The sequence below is a fragment of the Mastigoproctus giganteus genome, chromosome 3 (assembly GCF_048544385.1).
Source record: "Mastigoproctus giganteus isolate SK-2022 chromosome 3, ASM4854438v1, whole genome shotgun sequence".
NCBI classification, from domain to species: Eukaryota; Metazoa; Arthropoda; class Arachnida; order Uropygi; family Thelyphonidae; genus Mastigoproctus; species Mastigoproctus giganteus.
In genome coordinates this window covers 180,139,715-180,163,125 of record NC_143577.1, presented here as the reverse complement: position 1 = coordinate 180,163,125, position 23,411 = coordinate 180,139,715, and the positions used below count along the sequence as shown (strand labels likewise).

The following is a 23,411-nucleotide window of genomic DNA, read 5'->3' as shown; positions in this document are numbered from 1 at the left end:
TATGCTTGGAAAACTCAAGTGTATATGAAAAAAGTGTAAAACTTTTTCTATATGAAAGTGGAAAAGGTTTTACACCCATAATCTCTAAAAATTAAAGTGCACATGGGAAAGGCATAAAAGGACTTAAAAAAAAAAAAAAAAAAAAAACCTGGCAAAGAAGCCAAAGACTACAAATAGTTTTTAGATTTCACATGTGGACCAAAGAGAAAATATTGTCTGATGATTTTTTTAACTTCATACAAGCTAGATCAGATGCTTCTCTAAAGAAACAGTTAAAAAAATAAACTGGGACTCCCTGTGGTCACAACAAATGGGAAGTATAGTTCAAACTTTTATTTTATAGAGGATGCTACCATCATTGCATATGTTCATTAAAAAAAAAAAAAAGCAATGTTATTTAGCACACTGCATAATGATGAGGTGTTTAGTTAACTGGTATGACAAAAAGATATACCTGACAACAGTGCCTACAATAAATTTGTATTATGGCAAGGAATAAATCCAGAATGTAACAAAAATGTTCTGCACAGAAGAAGAATATTTTTAGAATAACTAGGTAAGTTAGTGGTAACTTCCCTTATGTTGTCAAACAAAAAGAAAATGACAAATAATGAACAAGCCTATTCCATAATGAAAAATATCAAAAAAAAGAAGCCTGGTGAAAAAGGATCTCTTCCTTCCTTCACAAAAAAAAGTAACAAGTGAACAAGTTGTAAATATTCTCTCTCAAAATGTGATAATAAAACTAATGTAACTAGTAACTAATGTTACTAATATCACTACCTGTATGTACCGAGACACTCCAACATTAAAGTAAAATAAAATTATAAAATAAGAAAAAGACAAAGTGGCACTTACCCTCTATTAATGCGTTCCTATACTTATATGCAATTAACAGCACCCAAGTGATGTGCCATGATACACATATGTGGCTATTTTTAAGTGGTCAGTAAATGAGTGCCACAAAAATAAAAGTACATGAAATTAACAACTGCTCAATGTCTGCATGCTGATTGAACTCTGTGCTATTTGCAGTAATGCTTGGTTTTTGTTTATTGTTAGCCATGTGCTACACAAACTTAGTACACAGTTTTATTTTCTTGCATTGGGGTTAGATTACATACTCAGAATAAATTTTTCATAAAACTTTGCAGTTTGGTCTCATTTACAGCTTGGCCCAAAAGTAAGAGTTTGCTTTTAGCTATGAATTACAAACTTTTACTTTTCAACCATTATTTATTTATTTAATTATTTTTTTGCAGATATTAAAGGAATTGCTCTTCAACATTTTCACAAATTATGGCACAGGGAGTACACTTTCTCAAATATAGACAACAGCAAAAAGTGTTAAAATGCCTTCCAAAAGTTGGTAGTATCTTTTGTGTTATTTCACACAACTGGGAGCAGGATAAATTTAATGTACTGGAGATGTGCAAATGTATCCCCAGTTCATAAAGGGGGATCAAAAGGTGAAATGAGTAATTAACTTAATTACCTGTTAGCTAAACACCTCTTCCAGGGAAAATAATTTGAGTCACTGATTAAAGAAGTAATGCAGGACCATCTGCACAGGAATGCAATTATACTGCAGTCACAGCATGGATATTAGCATTAGTAGAGGGATATGATGCAAGAAAGCAACTTTATGCAGCATCAGCCAAAAAAAAAAAAAAAAAACCCCACTTCCACTTCACCCCTCCATTCGTTCGAAATACCTGTCCAGCTGAGCCTTAAATTTATTTAGGCTATCAACTTCCACAACAAGGGATGGAAGTCTGTTCCACCAACCAACTACCCGCTGGCTAAAGGTAAATTTCCGCACGTCTATCCTACATCTGTCTTTCCTCAATTTGAATTTATGCCCTCTCAGGTGATTTTTCTGAGCTAGAGGAAGAATCCCATCAGCATTGAGCATGCTTAAACCATTCAAGGCTTTATACACCTCTGTCAGATCACCTCGCTGGTGCCTAGTCTCCAGACACTGTAATTTGCAAAACTTAAGCCTTTCTTCGTAAGAGTACCCCTTTGTTCCATTCACTAATCTTGTTGCCCTTCTCTGTACTCATTCCAGCAGCTCTACATCCTTCTTGAAACGAGTCCTCCAGACCTGTATACAGTACTCAAGGTGTGGCCTGACCATTGAATTATACAATGGAATAATCACCTCTTTATCCCTGCTAGAAAAATTCCTGTATATCATTGACAAGACACCATGAGCTACTCTTGCAGCCCGTCTGCACTGCTCAGAGAACTTCATTCTGCCTGCACAATTACCCCCAGGTCCTTTTCATTCTCTACCACTGTCAGTGTAGTACCACAGAGTTGATACGTTGGTATCAACTCTGTGGTACTACACATTTCCCATATGTAGTACTTTACACACAGGAATTTGAGTCACTGATTAAAGAAGTAATACAGGATCATCTGCACAGGAATGCAATTATACTGCAGTCACAGCATGGATATGTTAAAGGGCAGTCTTATCTAACCAATCTGATAGGTTACTATGATGCAGTGACCAAGGAACTGGAAGCAAAAAATAATTTTGTTATCCTATACAGGGTGTTTCAAAATTATGTATGCACACTTTAAAAATTTATATTTAATAAACAATATGCAACAATTTAATTTTCTTAAACTCATTTTGTAGCTTAAAAATAGACAATTTTTTTACAATAATTTAATTTTTATTTTATTTCATAAAAATACCTCTAAAATGATGGAGAGTACCCAATTAAGTTTTGAAGAAAGAAAGGTGTTTATAAAATGGTATTGGAAATATGAAAATGTCAATGAAATTCAGTGTGCTTGTAAATCACAATATGGAACAAATGCAACCACATGTTTAATAATTACTCATTTGCAGGATAAATTTGAGGAGCATGGAACCATTCAGAATATCAATAACTTAGCAGGTGGCAGGAAGAGGACATCAAGAAGTAATGAAAATGTTGATGATAGATGCCACATGTGCATTAATGCTGATGAAGGGCATTTTGAACAATTAAAGTAAAGTTTTATTGTTGTAAAAAAAACTAATGTTTTTTGTCTTCAGAATATCAAAAAAAATTTACAATTGTTTATATTGCTCATTAAATATAAATTTTTAAAGTATCTATACATAATTTTGAAACACCTGTGCTTGGATTTCAGGAAGGCTTTTGATACTGTTGCACATAGAAACTGCTGTATAAACTGGAGCAATATGGCCTTAGTTGCTAATGCTCCTAAAAACCAAATAACAACAACAACAACAGCAGATGATAAAAAGGTTGGCAGGGTGGTTAATGACAGTAATCAGTGTGACTGCTGCAACAAGATATAAGAAAATTGAGTCAGTGGGCTGCGAAATGGCAGTTGAAGTTTAACATTGACAAATGCAATGTACTGCATATGGGGTAGCAGTAATCTGAGAGTAGTAGTAGTAGTAGTAGTAGTAGTGGCATGTGATGCAAGAAAGCAAATGTATGAGCTTATGCAGCATCAGCCAAAAAAAAAAAATCACACCATTCCCTCCAAATGCCTGTCCAGTTCCTCCTTAAATTTATTCAACCTATCAACTTCCACAACGACAGATGGAAGTTTGTTCCAGCAATTAACCACCCGCTGGCTAAAGGCAAATTTCCGCACATCTATTCTACATCTGTCTTTTCTTAATTTGAATTTATGCCCCCTTAGGTTCGTAATCTGAACAAGTGGAAGGATCCCATCAGAATTCAGCGTGCTCAACCCATTCAAGGCCTTATATACCTCAATCAGATCACCGCACAGGTGCCTAGTCTCCAGCCACTGCAATTTGCAGAACTTAAGGCTCTCTTGGTTAGAGGATCCCTTCATTCCCCTCACCAATCTTGTTGCCCTTCTCTGTACACACTCAAGTAAATCTACATCCTTCCTAAAATGAGGCCTCCAGACCTGTACGCAGTACTCAAGGCGTGGCCTGACCATTGCCTTATACAGAGGGATAATCACCTCCTTTTCCCTGCTAGCAAAATTCCTATATATCATTGACAAACCCCCATGACCTGCCCTGGTAGCCTGTCTGCATTGCTCAGAAAACTTCGTATCTGCCAGCACAATTACTCCCAGGTCTTTTTCATTTTCTACCACCTTAAGTGTAGTACCACACAGTTGGTACGTTTCTCTATGGGTTACTTCTACCCATATGCAGTACTTTGCATTTGTCAAGGTTAAACTTCAGTTGCCACTTCTTAGCCCATCTGCCCAAATTATCTAGATCCTGTTGCAGTAGCACACTGCCATTACTGTCATTAACAACCCTGCCAACCTTTGTATCATCTGCAAACTTCGACATTAAGCCTGATATACCTTCATCAATATCATTGATAAATGATTACCACCCTCTGTCTTCTCACACTTAACCATCCTTTTATCCATTGTAGCAACTTACCCTTAATACCATTCTTCTCCAATTTGTACAATAGTCTTCCATGCGCAACAGTGTCAAAAGCTTTCCTGACATCCAAATATATGATATCAAAATTATTTTTTGCAACCAGTTCCTTTGTAACCACATCATAATATCGTATCAAATTTGTCAGACAAGACTTTCCCTTAACAAACCCATGCTGTGTCTGAATTATTGCTGCAGTCTTGTCTAGATGATCCTGCAACACATCTTTAACCAGCGACTCCATTATTTTACCCGGAACAGAAGTTAAACTAACTGGTCTGTAATTACTCGTGTCACCCTTCGATCCCCCCTTTGTGAATTGGGGATACATTTGCCCAATTGTGCTATTTGATATGAAATTTTCTGACCAGTGTGGACATGCTGCCAGAACAGCTCTTGGGGTTTTGTCAATGATATACACAAATTTTGCTAGCAAGGATAAGGAAGTGTTTATCCCTTTGTACAAGGCCATGGTTAGGCCGCATCTTGATTATTGCATAGAAAGGATATAGATCTGCTGGAATGGGTGCAGAGATGGGCAATCAGATTGGTGAAGGGAATGGAAGGGTGCCCTTACCTAGAAAAGCTTTCTGAAAATTTCAGCATCTTAAGACTAGGCACCTACAGACCGATCTGATTAGGTCTTGAATGAATTCAGTAAGCCGAATGTGAATGGCATTCTTCCTCTTGCTGAGACTACACATGAGGGGGAATAAATTTAAGTTGAGGAAAGATGGTTGCAGGATAGACATGCAGAAATTTGACTTCTGCTAGCAGATGGTTAAATGTTGGACCAGGCTTCCATCTGTTGTTGCGGAAGTGAATGGCTTGAATAAATTCAAGGAAGAACTAGACAAATTCTTGAATGGTTGGGAGAAGTGTTCAGTGTTTTTTTTTTTTTTTTTTTTTTTTTTTGCTAATGCTATATAAGCCACCACCACTACTACTATTGTTAGTGCCAGAAAATTATCCTTTTGTATAAGGCAGTGGTCAGGCCACACCTTGAGTACTGCATACAAGTCTGGAGGTCTCATTTTTCAAGGTATATAGAGCTGCTGGAACGAGTGCAGAGAAGGGCAATGAGATTGGTGAGCGGAACAAAGGGTTGCTGTTACCAAGAGAGGCTTAAGTTCTTCATATTGCAGCATCTGGAGACTAGAAACCTGCGAGGTGATCTAATTGAGGTGTATAAGGCCTTGAGCAAACTCGATGCTGATGGGGGTACTTTCTTTTGCTCAGATTACTCGCCTGATGGGGACATAAATTCAAATTGAGAAAAGACAACTGTAGAATAGGTGTGTTGAAATTTGCCTTTAGCCAGTGGGTGGTTGATAGTTGGAACAAACTTCCATCTGTTGTAATGGAGGTCAACAGTTTAAATAAGTTGAAGGCAGAACTAGACAAACATTTGGAGTGAATGGATAGGTGATATGGGAAGATTTTTTTTTTTTTAGCTGATTCTGTATAAGCTTGCTTTCTTGCATCATATGCCTGTACTAATGCTAAAACACAATAAAATTTTAAAAAAGTGACATTCAATAATATTTTTTTCTCTCCCATGCAAATATTAGGAATCTCTGATATAAAGTAATGGTTAGATCACATCATGAATATTGCATACAGGTCTAAAAAGAAAGTGAATTTTATGAGGGATATTGACCTGCTGGATAGTAAGAGTAAATAGTTAGTTATTCTCATAAACAAGTATTCTAAGTGGAAGTGCAGATTCTGAAACCTTAGCATTTACATGGAAACTTGATTGATGTGAGTTGTATTGAATGCACAATATTTGAGATATTTAAGGATTGTAGAAAATAAACAATGGCACATCTAAAAGTTTGCTTGTAGCCAGAGAGTAATTAATTATTGAATCAGACTAGTATCCAGATTTGTGGAACTAAAGAGCAATCATAAATTTAAAAGAAGAATTTACAAAACGGATTTACAAACATGAAAAGCATATGGGTTATAATTAGCTTTTTTTTTTTTTTTTTTTAATACAGATGCCACATAAGCCTGGTTTTCATGTAACTTTGCCTTTACCTCAGCCATAACCAAAAGCATCTTAATACCATCATACTGTGGTTGCCATCTTCAGTTTGTTTATTTTGCCCTTGAGATATATGTTCTATTGCAGGATTACTTACAAGTCTGTGAAAAGTTCCCAGGAATTGACATGTTTAAGGATTCCAGAGATACTCTGCAACTAATTTTATTTATATGATCTGTATGGCTCTGAAGTGATTTTTTTTTATTTATTTGTTTGCAGCTTTCTTAATTTAGTCTATTATAACAAAAAATTAATATTTTTACTTAACAGTTTCATTTAACACTGATTATTGCTTATGCAGTATTAATGAAATTGTTAAATGAATTTCAAATATTTCTTCAGGAAATTCCACTTTCGGAGATATTGGCTGTAGATGTTGCTAGACATAATATAAATAATCAGCAAGGCCATTTTGGCCATTACTTAGAGCTTCGTACTGCCAATGTGGATTATTTTATTGGAGAAGATCCAGATGTAGCCAGGGGATGGGAAGTTGCTATCAGACGGGCTTTGATGCCAGACATTACCCCTTCAAACAATCAAGTTCACTATAATGCAAGTAAGTAATTTCTTATGTGCTTTATAAATTCATTTTATCTTCCCTCAATAGTTGGAGTAACCAGCCTTTAAGACTGAGAACTATTCTTTAGTTTCGTTATGTGACAATTTGCCATTTGCAGTTCATTATAAATCTGTATATAATAGGACAAAAAAAAGTTTGTCAGACTCAATTATTAAAATTAATAAATATCTCAACATTATATCTGAACATCATGTTTTTTTAACTAATTTAAACTTTTTAACAAATTTTAACTAATTTATGATTCTTAATCATAAAAAAGAACTTGAAAAAAGTTTATATTCCTGATGATCATATATACAAAATGTGTGATAACTTTATTATTACTACTGTAATAATGTTCACACAAGTCCAGAGCCAACTGAATACAGGCAGTTATCAGAATGTTTAACCAACGTGTGCACGCACGTGAGAGAGAGATATTTAAATCACACGTGAATGCATATTTTGTACTTTTACCTGTATTTCATAATTTTTATGTTTTAATTATAAATTCATTTAACAGATTATTACACAAACTTTAAATAATGTTTTACAAATGATTGTAATAATAATAATATTTTGTTGTAGGGTTAGGTGCTTCACTTTACCTTGTCCATGTTTTTCTTTTTTCTTTCATTTTGTTTCCTTTTTCATATAAATAAATATTCATTGTTAAAGTATTTTGTTCACAATAATTTTATGGAAGACAGAATATGAATTAACTACAGTAAAACCACTGTATCATAGGTTCTTGAATCAGCAAGTATGAAAACATTTCCGAAGCATAACTGATGTATTATTTAAAGGACATTATAACATGTTCTGTAAACTTGAAAGAACAAACACTACTTTGCATGGAAACTAATATAATTTATTAAAATAAAAATAGAATAATTGCTCAGGTAACTTCTTTAATGTATATTTATGTTTTGGATTTTTTTTTAACCTGTTTTCCAACTGGGACTCTTACCAATATTTGTAAGCTCTTTGGGCAGGTATTCATTATTTTTATTTAATAAAGTTTGTTAGTTCTCCCCTCAGAGCATGTCTTTGTTTTTTAAATTTTGCTGAGCATCACATTTTAAGCTTCATGTTAAACTGGTCTTCATTGAAATTACTCCACCTAGAGTGCATGCTTTGAGTTTAAATTAAGCGGAGTGATAGAAATCACTGTAACTAGAGATGATTTTTTAGGCAGTACAGTCAGTCCTCACATAACACGTGTTTACACTACACGAATTCGATCATACACGATTTATAAATAGGGGAACAATGTCGTGTGTAACATGAACTGAATTCTCTTATACACGATTTCCCTTTGTGTTTACAAGAAATGGCAGTCAAACGTGGGAATCACCCCAACTGAACGCAACACATTAGGAATGAAGAGAAGATTCTGAAAATTTATTTATGTTTTTTATATGATTGAAGAGGAAGGGGAAACACATTTCACCATAATAATATAAAAACCCACAGAATTCCAACTATCGGTATTATCGCAAATGTAATTATATCGAGTTTGCTACCCGTTTAAAACAGATTCCACTAGCAGGAACACCCAATAAATCGGAAATGGCAAATAGTTTTTATTGTTTTATGGTAGTGACCTCCAGAAATGTGCTTTAGTAAAATCTGAGCATGTGAGATGATAATAGTGTATTTCTGCCATACTATTACAATACGTAATAAAATACATAAGTATTTTATACATAACCATATATATACATAAAATAAGTATCTATATAAAATCTATAAGTATCGGTGCAAATACACCATAGTTAACCCATAAACTTGAACTATGTATGTAGCGTAGAAGGCATCGTTTTAATTGTATCTCATATTGTGGTTGCCTTCCCAACGAGATAGCAGCTATTGCATTACTTCAAATAAATAACGCTTCTCTAGTAGGGAAGACTACTGTTATTTATTTTCAGCGGTACCACCACCCAGACGATCGTTTCAAAGCTATTGGGCTTCATCATCAGTCGGCGGGCAGGTACTCAGGTAATGCAACAAGCCATCACAGTTGCGAAGTTATATCCACAATATGAGAGATCCCAAAAGGGTGTGGTAGTAATGTATGGTATATTTACACTGATACTATATAGTTAATTATCAAAACCCATAAGGATTATGCCTTGTGCATTTCGTTTTCAAAATAAAATAAGTATATATAAAATACATAAGTATTTTACTATGATTATTTATTGTGTTTGGTAATGTTTTGGTTACAAATGTGTGTTCAAACTTGGGTGGTTGGCACCTAACCCTGTTTTATCACTAAGGCCTGTTATTTATATTGCACGATTTTGCATTGCACGAGGGTTTCTAAAACACAATTACCGATTTATACGAGGACTGACTGTATTTACTTTGGAAAATACAATACACATCAATATGAAGTACATCATCCACAAACAGAAATATGAGTAGTCAAATATTGTTGTGATAGGGAGTCTAGATAATGGTGAATGCTATCTTGGTGATATTGAACCATGCTACTTGCGCTGTGAGTTGGGCAGCTTGTTTGTTGTTTGTTATTTGGTTTTCAGGAGCATTAGCAACTAAGGCCATATTGCTCCAGGAATATGCAGTGGTCATTCCCTGACCTTTCCGCATCCTCCGTATTTGGTGGTCACAAGCTCGAATCCCGGTCTTATCAAGAAGCGTGTGCTATGCACTGCTGCTCCTGCCCACCTGGCTACGAAGATGCCTGAGTTGGGCAGCACTGATTGGACTGACAGTGTAAGTCTGTGTATGGCCCATCATATTACGCACACATCTACGTTATATGATGGCACATCATATCACGGAGATGTGTGCGTTATAGGCCTAATGAATCTGATGAGCATAATGAGCAATTGTGCAGAGAAATAGAGTGGGCCAGTAAATCAGAATATCTTATAATGGGGGATTTTAACTTTCCAATATAGACTGGAACTTGTCAGTTGGACACTCGCATGCTAGCAAGACTTTTGTAGATTTATTGGAGGATTTTTTTCTACATTGAAGAGCAACCAGGGGAAGTAATACTCTTGATCTCATTATCAGCAGTAAAGATACATGCATTAGGAATTTGCAGATTAAAGAACCACTAGGTGACAGTGATCACAGTCTACTGATGTGGGATTTACTTGTAAGATGTAACTACCGTCAAGGGTAAAGGGAAGGACTTTTGTTTTCGTAAAGGTGACTACAATGGTCTCAGACAGTTTTTAAATTTGATACAGTGGGATCAACTGATGATGTTAAGAACAGCGAATTATAAATGGGAAGCCTTCAAGGAATTAATCTTGGAAGCTACTAGGCTTTTCATGCCAACTAAGAAATACTGTTCAAGATTTAGACTTAAATGGATGTCAGATGAACAAATGAGGCTTGTGGCAGGGAAGAAAAATGCGTGGCAGTGTTCTCCCCATGACCTAACGAATGGGCGCACCACCTTCTAAAATTTAACCAATTCTTGTGGTACCGTATACTACTACTCACTGATCTCGATCAATATTAATTCGAACATACTATATTAAGTATTACACTTGCCCACCTAGCTACTTAATAATGGGTGCTTCCGTAGCCAGATGGGCAGGAGCAGCAGTGCGTAGCACATGCTTCTTGATTAGACCAGGGTTCGAGCCCATGACCACCAAATACGGAGGATACGGAAAGGTCAGGGAATGACCACCGCATATCCCTGGTGGTCAAAAACAAATAACAAACTTCACAATGCCACAAAGCTGGCAAAATGTTCTGGGGAGAGCACAGCATGGGATGCATAGAAATTATCAGGTGACATGGAAGCCTAGGGCAGATATAGGCTAGACTATAATCAAGTCACAAGGGAGGTTAGGCAAGCAAAGGCTGATTACTAGAAATCCTTGGCAAAGGATGCAAAGAAAAACAACAAAGACTTTACTTATGTAAACTCTAGAAGGGAAGGGATGAATCAGATTGGTCCACTTGATGTTGGTTGTTCAACTGTTTCTGATCCTGCTCAGATAGCTGACAAACTGAATGAGTGTTTTACTTCTACATTCACACATGAGGAATTCTGTAAGGAAGGGAAAGACAGAAGTTTATTAAACTCTAAAAGAGAGCTAAATGTTTTTGTAATGACGGAGAGCAAATTGGAGGAGAAATTGTTGAAGTTAAACATAAAAAACGCACCTGGGGCAGATGGAATCTATCCAGATATGTTCAAGGAGGCAGTAAAGGAAGTAAGCAAACCCTTAGCCATAACTATGAGAGGATACTTAGATTCATGGGAGGTCCCCATGGACTGGAGATGTGCAAATGTATCCTCAATTCACAAAGGGTTTTCAAAGAGCGATGCAAATAATTATAGACCTGTTAGTTTAACTTCTGTTCCGGTTAAAGAATTGATGCAGGATCACCTAGACAAGACTGCAGTAATAGTTCAGACACAGCATGGGTTTGTTAAGGGGGAAGTCTTGTCTGACCAATTTGATTGAATACTATGATATGGTCACAAAGGAACTGGACGCAAAAGATAATTTTGATATCATGTTTGGATTTCATCAAAGCTTTCGATACTGTTGCACCTGGAAGACTGCTTTACAAATTGCTGCAGTGGATAAAGGGATGCTTTTGTGGGAGATGGCAGAGAGTGGTAATAAATGGACACTGCTCTACGTGGACTAAAGTTATTACTAGAGTCCTCCAGGGTTCAGTGCTCGGCCCGCTGTTGTTTTGCGTATTTATCAGTGATAGCGATGAAGTTATATCAGGCTTAATGTCCAAGTTTCCAGGTGATACAAAGGTTGGCAGGGTTGTTAATAATAGTAAAGACAGAATGCTACTGCGAAACGATCTAGAAAAGTTAGGCAGATGTTCTGAGAAGTGGCAACTGAAGTTTAACATTGACAAATGCAAAATACTGCATATGGGTAACAATAACCCAAGAGAAACATATCAACTGTGTGGTAATACACTCAGGGAGGTGGAGAATGAAAAAGGCCTGGGGAGTAATTGTGCAGTCAGATATGAAGTTCTCTGAGCATCACAGACGGGCAGCGAGAGCAGGTAATAGAGTTTTGTCAATGATATATATAGGAATTTTGCTAGCAGAGACAAGGACGTGATTATATCTTTGTATAAGGCAATGGTCACTCTACACCTTGAGTACTGCGTACAGGTCTGGAGGGCTCATTTTAGGAAGGATGTACAATTGTTAGAACAAGTACAGAGAAGGGCAACAAGATTGGCTTAGTTACTAACGATATCAAGAGTAGGAGACCGGCAGAATTGCTTAACAAGTACAGGTCACTGTTGAAAAAAAGCCGTGAAATAGGGTTGAATTTGAAAGTGTCTGCAATTCTGCCCAGACACGATAGGAGGGAGTATATGATGAGAGCCTTGTCGATCAATTCGGCCCTGGAAAGATTGTGCAAGGCTCAAGGGGTAGAGTTTTTTTCAGCGTGGTCTGTACTTGTTAACAGAAGGGACTGCTTCTACAGGGATGGGATTCACTTAAATAGAAAGGGTACAAGAATATTTGCTGATGCTATCGAGGCAGTGTTAGGTGGGTCGGAAAACTGCTAGCTTGGGGGTAGACAAAGACGAATAGATTAACAGTAGCCACTGGCAGAGGTGAAAGAGATTCTTGCACTGCTTCTATTGGAAAGAGCAGAAGCCTGAAAAACAAGATTCAGAATATTTCAGAGACTGCTGGGAGTCATTGCAGTACAAGTAAACACATGGGTTGTGTTAGGGTAGCTAAGAATAGAAATATGTGCATGTATACTTGCGTGTACACCAATGCTAGGAGTTTAGTAAATAAATTTGATGAATTTGAGGTATTGCTCAAAACATCCAAGGCAGATATTGTTGGGATATCAGAGACTTGGTGTCACACAGATATAAGGAATGCAGAACTGGAATTTGGGGAGTACAACGTCTACAGAAAGGATAAACTGGATAGGAAGGGAGGAGGGGTTATGCTATTAGTTAAGAAATACATAAAATCCAAGGAAGTGAAGCCAGTCGACATCGCTGGACAGTGCAGTGTCGAGTCAGTTTGGTGTGACATAAACATTGGGAGATCAAAATTGATAGTAGGAGTGTGCTATAGGCCTAATGACTCTGATGAGTATAATAAGAAACTGTACAGGGAAATAGAGTGGGCCAGTAAATCAGAGAGTCTTATAATGGGATATTTTAATTTCCCAGATATTGACTGGAGTTTGGGGGCTGGTCACTCACACACTAGCAAGGCTTTTGTGGATTTATTGGATGATTGTTTTCTACATCAACATGTTTGGGAGGCAACTAGAGGGAGGAATACTCTTGATTTGATTATCAGCAGTGATTCTTAATGCATTAAGAATCTGCAGATAAATGAACCACTAGGTGGCAGTGATCAAAGTGTGCTGAAGTGGGATTTACTCAAAGAGGTAACTACCATTAGGGGTAAAGGGAAGGGTTATTGCTTTCGTAAAGGCGACTACGATGGACTGAGACAGTATTTAAATTCTATACAGTGGGACCAGCTGATGATTTTACCAACAGCAAATGCAAAATGGGAAGCATTCAAAGAACATATCTTGGAAGCTACTAGGCTTTACATACCAACTAAGAAATATTGTTCAAGGTTTAGGCCTAAATGGATGTCAGATGAACTGATGAGGCATATGGCAGAGAAGAAACATGCATGGGATACATACAAATTAACACATGACACAGAAGCCTATGATAGATACAAGTTGATCTGAAACCAAGTTACAAAGGAGGTTAGGCAGGCGAAGGCAGAGTACGAGAAATCTTTGGCAAGGGATGCAAAGAAAAACAGCAAAGAATTCTTTACTTATGTAAACTCTAGAAGGAAGGGGATGAATCAGATTGGTCCACTTGATATCGATGGGTCAACTGTTGATGATCCTGCTCAGGTAGTTAACAAACTAAATGAATATTTTGCATCGACATTCACACATGAGGAGTTATTTAGCAAGGGGAAAGCCAGAGGTGTATTCAACTCTAGCAGTAAGCTTGAGAATCTTGTAATAACTGGGAGTAAAGTGGAGGAGAAACTGTTGAAGATAAACACAAGAAAGGCATCCGGGGCGGATGGGATCTATCCAGTTATATTAAAGGAGGCAGTAGAGGAAGTGAGCAAACCCTTAGCAATAGTTATGAGAGCTTCCTTGGACTCAGTGGAGGTATCTGCAGACTGGAGAAGTGCAAAAGTGACCCCAATTCACAAAGGAGGATCAAAGCCTGACACCAGCAATTATAGACCTGTGAGTTTAACTTCTGTTCCAGGAAAATTAATGGAGGCACTAGTTAAAGAAGCACTGCAGGATCATTTAGACAAGAATTCAGTTATAGCTCGGACACAGCATGGTTTTCTTAAGGGGAAGTCTTGCCTGACCAATTTGATTGGATACTATGATGCAGTCACAAAGGAACTGGATGCAGGGAATAACTTTGATATTATATACTTGGATCTTAGAAAGGCTTTTGATACCGTTGCACATGGAAGACTGCTGCACAAATTGGAGCAGTGTGACATTGGAGGCAAATTGCTGCTGTGGATAAAGGGGTGGCTGAGGGGGAGAAGACAGAGAGTGGTAATCAATGGACACTGCTCATCATGGACTAATGTTATTAGTGGAGTCCCTCAGGGCTCAGTGTTGGGTCCATTATTGTTTTCTGTATTCATAAATGATATTGATGATGGTATATCAAACTTAATGTCGAAGTTTGCAGACGATACAAAGGTAGGCAGGGTTGTCAAGGACACTACTGTACTAGGTAGTAGACGATGCTGCTGCAACAGGATCTGGAAAGGTTGAGCAGATGGGCTGAGAGGTGGCAAATGAAGTTTAACATTGACAAATGTAAAGTACTACACATGGGAAACAGCAACCCCAGAGCAACGTATCAACTCTGTGGTACTACACTGACAGTGGTAGAGAATGAAAGGGACCTGGGGGTGGTTGTGCAGGCAGATATGAAGTTCTCTGAGCAGTGCAGACAGGCTGCAAGAGTAGCTCATGGTGTATTGTCAATGATATATAGGAATTTTTCTAGCAGGGATAAGGAGGTGATTATCCCTTGTATAAGGCAATGGTCAGGCCACACCTCTAGAGTACTGTATACAGATGTGGAGGCCTTATTTCAAGAAGGCCGTAGAGCTGCTGGAACGAGTACTGAGAAGGGCAACAAGATTAGTGAATGGAACAAAGGGGTGCTCTTACAAAGAAAGGCTTAAGTTTTGCAAATTACAGTGTCTGGAGACTAGGCACCAGTGAGGTGATCTGATAGAGGTGTATAAAGCATTGAATGATTTGAGCATGCTCAATGCTGATGAGATTCTTCCTCTCGCTCAGAATAATCACCTGAGAGGGCATAAATTCAAATTGAGGAAAGACAGATGTAGGATAGACGTGCGGAAATTTGCCTTTAGCCAGCGAGTGGTTGGTTGGTGGAACAGACTTTCATCCCTTGTCGTGGAAGTTGATAGCCTAAATAAGTTTAAGGCTCAGCTGGACAGGTATTTTGAACGAACAGAGGGGTGAAGTGGAAGTGGTTTTTTTTTTTTTTTTTTTTTGGCTGATGCTGCATAAGCTTGCTTTCTTGCATCAAATGCTTCTACTAATGCTAATGCTCCTAAAAACTAAATAACAATAACAGCAACGAGATTGGTGAGAGTAATAAAGTACTGCTCTTACTGAGAGAGGCTTAAATTCCTGCGAGGTAATCTGATTGTGGCGTATAGGACCTTGAATGGGTTGAGCACGCTGAATTCTGATGGGATTCTTCCACTTGTTCAATTTATGTTCAGATTACGAACCTAAGGGGGTATAAATGCAAATTGAAGAAAGACAGATGTATAATAGATGTGTGGAAATTTGCCTTTAGCCAGCGGGTGGCTAATTGCTGGAAGAAACTTCCATCTGTTGTTGTGAAAGTTGATAGTTTAAATAAATTTAAGGAGGAACTGAAGAAATATTTAGAGTGAATGGTTGTGTGAGTTTTTTTTTTTGGCTGATGCTTCATAAGCTCATACGCTTGCTTTCTTGCATCACATGCCACTATTACTAACTAGTGGCCGACCTTTGAACACCGTTATAGAGCTGTACCCTCGAAAAGTAAGGAAGTTTTGATCTCGCCATGGTGTTCATCATAACCTCAAAAAGACATAAATCGTACTGATTGATGGAAAAGATGGGGTCGGGTTGACTGTAACTTTGCTCTGGAGACTAAACATGGGTTCCACCGCTTCAAGCCTCCAATAAGCAAAGTGGCGGTAATGCACTGGTGGATGAAAGTCGTCTACTACCTAGTATTGTCCGGTAAACACAGAGGGGTGGCATTCCTCCGTGTGGTGTGGATGCCACACCTTGACCTTGCTTATGTTGGTTCACAGCTGGGTGATCACCCACAGTGTGTTTTCACATGGGGGTTTATACCCAAAATTACTAACAGTACCACCATCGTGAAGGTGCAAGCAGAAGATTTGGCTGTCACAGACCGTCCGGGCTGAACCCAAATTAGGTCCACTTGATTTGAATGTCACCCGAATATCAGTTCCATCAGTGTATTAGACTTCCAGATAGTAAACTCAGCTTGTCTGTCATATCTGGGAGAATGTCTGCGACAGCCTCAAGAACCACTGTTACTGGCTTATGATAATTCTCTGTCTAATTCCTTCAGAAATTCAACAAAAATTTGAGATGTCATCTATGCTTTTGTGTTGCTCTTATATTCAGCTGGTGCTGACCGGACTAGCCGGGTGGGTAAAGTACCTGCCTGGCAACCCAAAGTTCCCGGGTTCGATTCCCGCCTTGGGCTTGGATATCACGATGGTGCCGCACTATCTGGTTGGATCTCGTGGCCACGATACACGAAGGAAGCAGGAAAAAACTGGTTCCTTCATCTATTGCTCACATCATACGGGGGAAAAAAAAAAAAAAAAAACTCAGCTGGCAGCTTTTTTGTCCATCTGGAGATACATGGATGCTTTCTTTTCCCAGTTATGGAAAGCTTTATTTTTTATTGTACCTATCATATTCCACATTTTAGGAAGGATGTAGATTTGCTTGAGCGTGTACAGAGAAGGGCAACAAAATTGGTGAGGGGAATGAAGGGATCCTCTTACCAAGAGAGGCTTAAGTTCTGCAAATTACAGCGGCTGGAGACTAGGCACCTGTGAGGTGATCTGATTGAGGTGCATAAGGCCTTGAATGTGTTGAGAACGCTAAATTCTGAAGGGATTCTTCCACTTGTTCAGATTACGAACGTAAGGGGGCATAAATTCAAATTGAGGAAAGACAGATGTAGAATAGAAGTGCGGAAATTTGCCTTTAGCCAGCGGGTGGTTAATTTCTGGAACAAATTTCCATCTGTTGTTGTGGAAGTTGATAGGTTAAATAAATTTAAGGTAACTGAACAAACATTTAGAGGGAATTGTTTGTAATTTTTTTTTTTTTTTTTTGCTGATGCATAAGCTCATACACTTGCTTTCTTGCATCGCATGCCACTGCTACTACTACTACTACTACTACATGTAAGAAGTACAGTCACTCTTTCATTCTGCTTTTTTTCCAGCTATCAAATGTTCATTTCCGAATAATAAAGTATGCTCAGGCATTGTGCTCAAATAAACAACAGTTACATTAGTATTGAAAATACAGCCAGTACTAAATTACAGTAAACCCTCACTAATCCTTGGGGGGCAGAAGTCAAAAGATACCCTGAAAGACAAAAAAACTTAGAACACAAATAAATGGAAAATTTAATGATATAGGTAGTGCTGATGAAAATAAAAAATATATATATCACTGTAGAGCCTTTATTTAAAAACTATAAAAAGTCAATACATTTATCCATCAAAAGACTGATAAATGTATTGTCTTTTGTCTTTTTATACACTTATCAGGTGGCACTGGCATCGCATGCCAAATCCACTTTTTTTCCAGAACACCATTTTCAAGTTGTTCTCTAACTTTGAGCTTGTTAATTGTAGTTAAAGTAAAGTGTTTTCTTTTTATTTCACTTTTTAATTCTTTAGAACCCATAATTATATAAAATATGTTAACTTATATAAATATGTATATATACGTATAAAGAAGTATGCAAATGAAGTGATATAAGCAATAACATCCATCTGACTCAGTCAACAACGATATTGAACAATGAACAACACGCAAGACAATGTAATGTATATTCTCTCTCTCTCTCTCTCTCTCTATCTCTATGCAGTCAATCAGCATGCAGTGAGGGTCACTCATCTGTCTTCCTAAATCCCATGTGTCTTTCAAAGTACTCAACGGTGAACAGAATTTTTCATATTTCGATCCTGATTAACTGTAATCGGATTTGCGAGTGTTTACTGTATTTCAATAAATTAGGTAAAACATTTTCTACCCATTTTTGTGCTGCACCCATCCGAGTGTAATTTTTCTGTATAAAGTTTTTTGTACACAATGGTGTCTCTCCTTCTATCTGCTTAGCCACCCATCTATAGTCTTAAAATCGATTACACTGAATTCACTTACAGATTCCTTCGCTTTCTTCCTAGGATATTTCTGATAGGAGCATTTTTTAATCTACCCTCTGTGAAAAAATAATTTTGATATCGTATAGTTGGATTTCTGGAAAGCTTTTGATTCTGTTGCACATGAAAGACTGCTGTAAAAATTTGAGCGGTATGGCATTAAGGGCAAGTTGTGCAATGGATAAAGGTATGGTTGAGTGGGAGATGGCAGAGAGTGGTAATAAATGGACACTGCTGTACTTGGACTAATGTTATTAGTAGAGTCCTCCAGGATTCAGTGCTGGGCCCATTGTTGTTTTATGTATTTATCAATGATATCGATGAAGGTATATCAGGCTTAATGTTCAAGTTTGCAGATGATACAAAGGTTGGCAGATTTGTTAATGACATTAAAGATAGCATGCTACTGTAACAGGATCTAGAAAAGTTAGGCAGATAGATTGAGAATTGGCAACTGCAGTTTAACATTGACAAATGTAAAGTACTGCATATGGGTAGCAGTAACCCAAGAGAAATGTACCAACTGTTTGGTACTACACTCAGGGAGATGGAGAATGAAAAAGACCTGGGGTTAATTGTGCAGTCAGATATGAAGTTCTCTGAGCAGTGCAGATGGGCTGCCAGAGCAGGTCATGGAGTTTTGTCAATGATATATAGGAATTTTGCTAGAAGAGACAAGGAGGTGATTATACCTTTGAATAAGGCAATGGTTAGGTCACACCTTGAGTACTGTGTACAGATGTAAAGGCCTGATTTTAGGAAGGATGTAGAGTTGCTAGAATGAGTACAGAGAAGGGCAACAAGACTGGTGAGAGAAAAAAGGGGAGCACTTACAGTGAAAGTTGTTGTTGTTGTGTGGTTTTTAGGAGCATTAGCAACTAAGGCCATATTGCTCCGGAATATGCGGTGGTCATTCCTTGACCTTTCCGCATCCTCCATATTTGGTGGTGACGGGCTCGAACCCCGGTCTAATCAAGAAGCGTGTGGTACGCACTGCTGCTCCTTCCCACCTGGCTACGGAGACGCCTACAGTGAAAGGCTTAAGTACTGCAAGTTGCAACATCTGGAGACTAGGCACCTGCAGGATGATTTGATTGAGGTGTATAAGGCCTTGAATAGTTTGAGCAGGCTCAATGCTGACAAGATTTCTCTTCCATCATGCAGTATGATTGATGACCTTTGTGGTTATGATGAACATCGTGGCGAGATCCAATATTCCTTACATTTCGAGGGTACAGCTCTAAAACGGTGTTCGCAGGCCGGCCGCTAGTTAGTACACCGGACCGAACCTATTGGTAACTCTCTAGGAGGCTTCCGGATCAGCTAGTGTATAATCGTGCTACCTCTACTCTGCCAGATAGTGACTGGAGAGAGTCTGAGTAGTGTGTATGCGGGGAGCATTGTCGAGGCCACGTTATGTCAAGGATCTGGGTATATTCTTACCATGTGTATGCGATAGCCAAAAATTTCATTACTTCATACAGCACGTCCCACCCACTTTTTCTTACTATTCAATACACCATGAATTGTCAAACTAATAGAGCAAGCTTATCTGCAAAAAGATCTAAACCTCCCAAGCACTTACTAATTCATTTCACAAATATACGTGGTCTCAATTCTAATCTCAACGATGTCCATTTCCACTTGCAGTCTGCCAAACCCCATGTACTTTTTCTGACAGAATCTCAGTTATCGGTTGCCTCTACTGCTCATCTTAGATGCCCAAATTATTCGCTGTATGGTTACTTTTGTCTCAAAGGTGGTACTTGTGCATATGTCTATTCCGATATTCCCTGTCAGAGACTTGGCAATTTGGAATCTCCTCTTTTCGATCTTCTCTGGCTTCAAATCTCTCTACCTCATTGTGTCAAATTCTTCTGTTGTCTCTACCGTTCTCCCAACTCCACTAATCACTTGGAGCTCTTTGACTTCCTCTCTTTGCAACTTGACTTTCTCCAGTCCAACTTTCCTGTCAGTGAGATAATTTTTCTTGGTGATTTTAATGTTCACAACTCCAGCTGGCTTCCATTTTCTAGTCACACCGAATCAGCAGGTCGAGATGCTGAGGCTTTTGCAATTACTAATGACCTAGCACAGATTGTTCATTTACCTACAAGAATAGCAGACAATCCTAACCATACAGACAACATGCTTGATCTTTTTTTCTCACAAACAACCCTTCAAAGTGAGAGGTCCTTTAGGCACTTCAGATCACAACTTGGTGATTGTCTCTTCTCCAATGGAACCTTTATCTCATGGCTATTCCCAACCTCGTGTTGTTTGGCATTACAAGAATGCAAAATGGGATGACCTGCGAGACTTCTTTTCTTCTTTTCCTTGGTCGTATTACTGTTTCAAAACTTCTGATGTCAACTTTTGCTCAGATCGTGTCAGTGAAATTATTCTTGCAGGAATGGAATCCTTGATCCCACACTCCACTTTAAAATCTTGTCCTTCATCTAAAACTTGGTTTTTCAATAAATGTGCTAAGGCTGTTCAAGAGAAGATTGTTGCATATCGTAATTGGCTTGTTTCTAATTCTTCAGTTTCATTTTCTGCCTACACCAAAGCTCGCAACAATTGTAAAGCAGTTATTAATCAGTCCAAACTAGAGTTTGAACAGGCTAAGAGTAGAAAACTTGCTTCTTGCCCTAATGGTAGCCGAGCATTCTGGTCTCTTGCCAAAGATATTGGCTGCAACTTTTGCCCATCTCTGCTCCCACCTCTGTCCAAACCAGATGGTTCTGTTGTCACTTCAGGCAAGGATAAAGCTGACCTGCTAGCATCCCATTTTTCTTCCAGCTCATGTATTAATGATCTTGGTAAAACACCTCCCACCATTCCCAACATGCTCCATTCAATGCCTCCTGTGGTCTTCGGTCAAAAGGATATCAGAAGGATTTTGATGAATCTTGATGCTAAGAAAGCTCCAGGTCCTGATGGTATTTCTTCACTTGTTCTCAAAACCTGTGCTCCTGAACTTACTCCTATTCTTTGGCGCCTTTTTTCATTTTCTTATTCCAGAGATGTTTTTCCTTCTGCTTGGAAATTTGCTCATATCCAGCCAGTTCCTAAAAAGGGTGACAAATCCCTCCCATCCAATTATTGTCCCATTGCAATTACTTCTACTCTTTCTAAAGTAATGGAGAAATCAATTAACTGCCAACTCTTAAACTACCTAGAAACCTTCCGTCTGATCAACGATCGCCAGTATGGATTCCGTCAGTGTCGATCCACTGGTGATATTCTGGCTTATGTTACCCATTTATGGACTAATTCAATGGAAAGGTTCGGTGAAACACAAGTAGTTGATCGTGTTTGGCATAAAGGTCTTCTAAACAAGCTTCCATCTTATGGTTTGCCAACTGTTTTTAGTAATTGGTTATCCAGTTTTCTCTCTGATCACTCACTGAGGGTGATGGTAGATGGCTCTCTGTCTTCTAACTTCTCCACTATTGTTGGTGTCTCCCAAGGTTCAGTTCTTTCCCCCACTCTTTTCCTCTTGTATATTAATGATCTTCTTCCATTGACTGGAAATCCTATCCATAGTTTTGCCGATGATAGCACATTGCATTCCACTTTCCATTTTGAGAAACACACTTGTAAAACGTTGCAGTAGTGACTTAGATTTTTTTATTTTCCCAACTGTGTACGTTGCAGTAGTGACTTAGATTTTTTTATTTTATCAAGTGAACAATCAACAAAGCATCATTTTGTTGATTGTTCACTTGCTTTTGTTTACAGGCATTATCCTGCATTTCCTGAAGACTACAGTATGTGGCAGAGATTAGAAGTTAAAAGGTACCACTTTCATTCAACAAAGGATTTCACATACTCCTGGTTGTAAATAGTCAACAAGTTTAGTATTAGTAGTGGAAAATTTTGCAAGAAAGTAAGGTTATAGCATCAGCCAAAACAAAAATAAAAACCTTCCCATATCAGCTATCCAACCCCTCCAGCAGTTTATCTTGTTTTTCCTTGAATTTATTCAAGCTATTCACTTCCACAACATCGCCCCAGGGATTCATATCCAGTGAGTATGGGCTTGGCACACCCAGGTTCCTGAGCTGCTGGATATCATCATTCTTCTCTTTCTGGAATTTTTTTTGGCTGGTGCTGCATAAGCCTCAGGCTTCCTTGCACCATATGGCTAATAATAATTAGATTGGAGTTTGTTCCAGTACTCAACCACTTGGCTAAAGGCAAACTTCCACACATCTATTCTGTAACCATTCTTCCCTTGTTTGAATTTATATCCCCCTCATTTGTAGCCTCAATATGAGAAAGAATTCCATCACCATCAAGCTTTCTCAACCCATTCAAAGCCTTAACACTAGAACTACCACAATGGTCAATTTGACTGTTTGCTTTAAATAGTTGCAGTTTTGCAGCCCTTACTAAAGAAATGTGAGTTTATGACATTACTTAACTCTCCATTAAATTACAGCATGCACATTTGCAAATAATTTTGAACACATGTTTCTTTTAAAATTCAGTTCTATACCTAAAACTGCCAAAGCAATCGATTTGACTGTTTGCAAAATTTTTAAAAAAATTAGCTAATTTTTATACAGTTAATCAAATTTTTGCATTTATTTAACTTGTGACAAATATTGGTGATTCGAATCACTCTATGATTGTGCATGTCTGTGCCTGCCACCTCAGGTCTGAGTGTGTGTAGTTGTCACTACTACATCTTGGCATGCTGTACCATTTTAGTTTAGTCTAGGTGAAACTTTATACATGGAAAGGTATTTCAACAATTTTTAGTGCTAGTTTGATTCATCCCCTTCCTTCTTTGCTATTTTTCTTTGCATCCTTGCCGAAGAGTTCTCATAACCTGCCTTAGCTTGCTTAACTTTCTTTGTGA

General features: G+C 38.1%; 1 protein-coding gene across 1 annotated transcript in view; it reads left to right on the top strand.

The window, feature by feature from the left end:
* Positions 1–23,411, top strand: part of LOC150088444 (serine/threonine-protein kinase D3-like) — a 550,939-nt gene that overhangs the window by 318,303 nt on the left and 209,225 nt on the right. Inside the window, exon 12 of the mRNA XM_090370161.1 lies at positions 6,807–7,023. Within this exon, the coding sequence (XP_090226287.1) occupies positions 6,807–7,023 (217 nt within the window). The remainder of the gene's footprint in view (positions 1–6,806; positions 7,024–23,411) is intronic.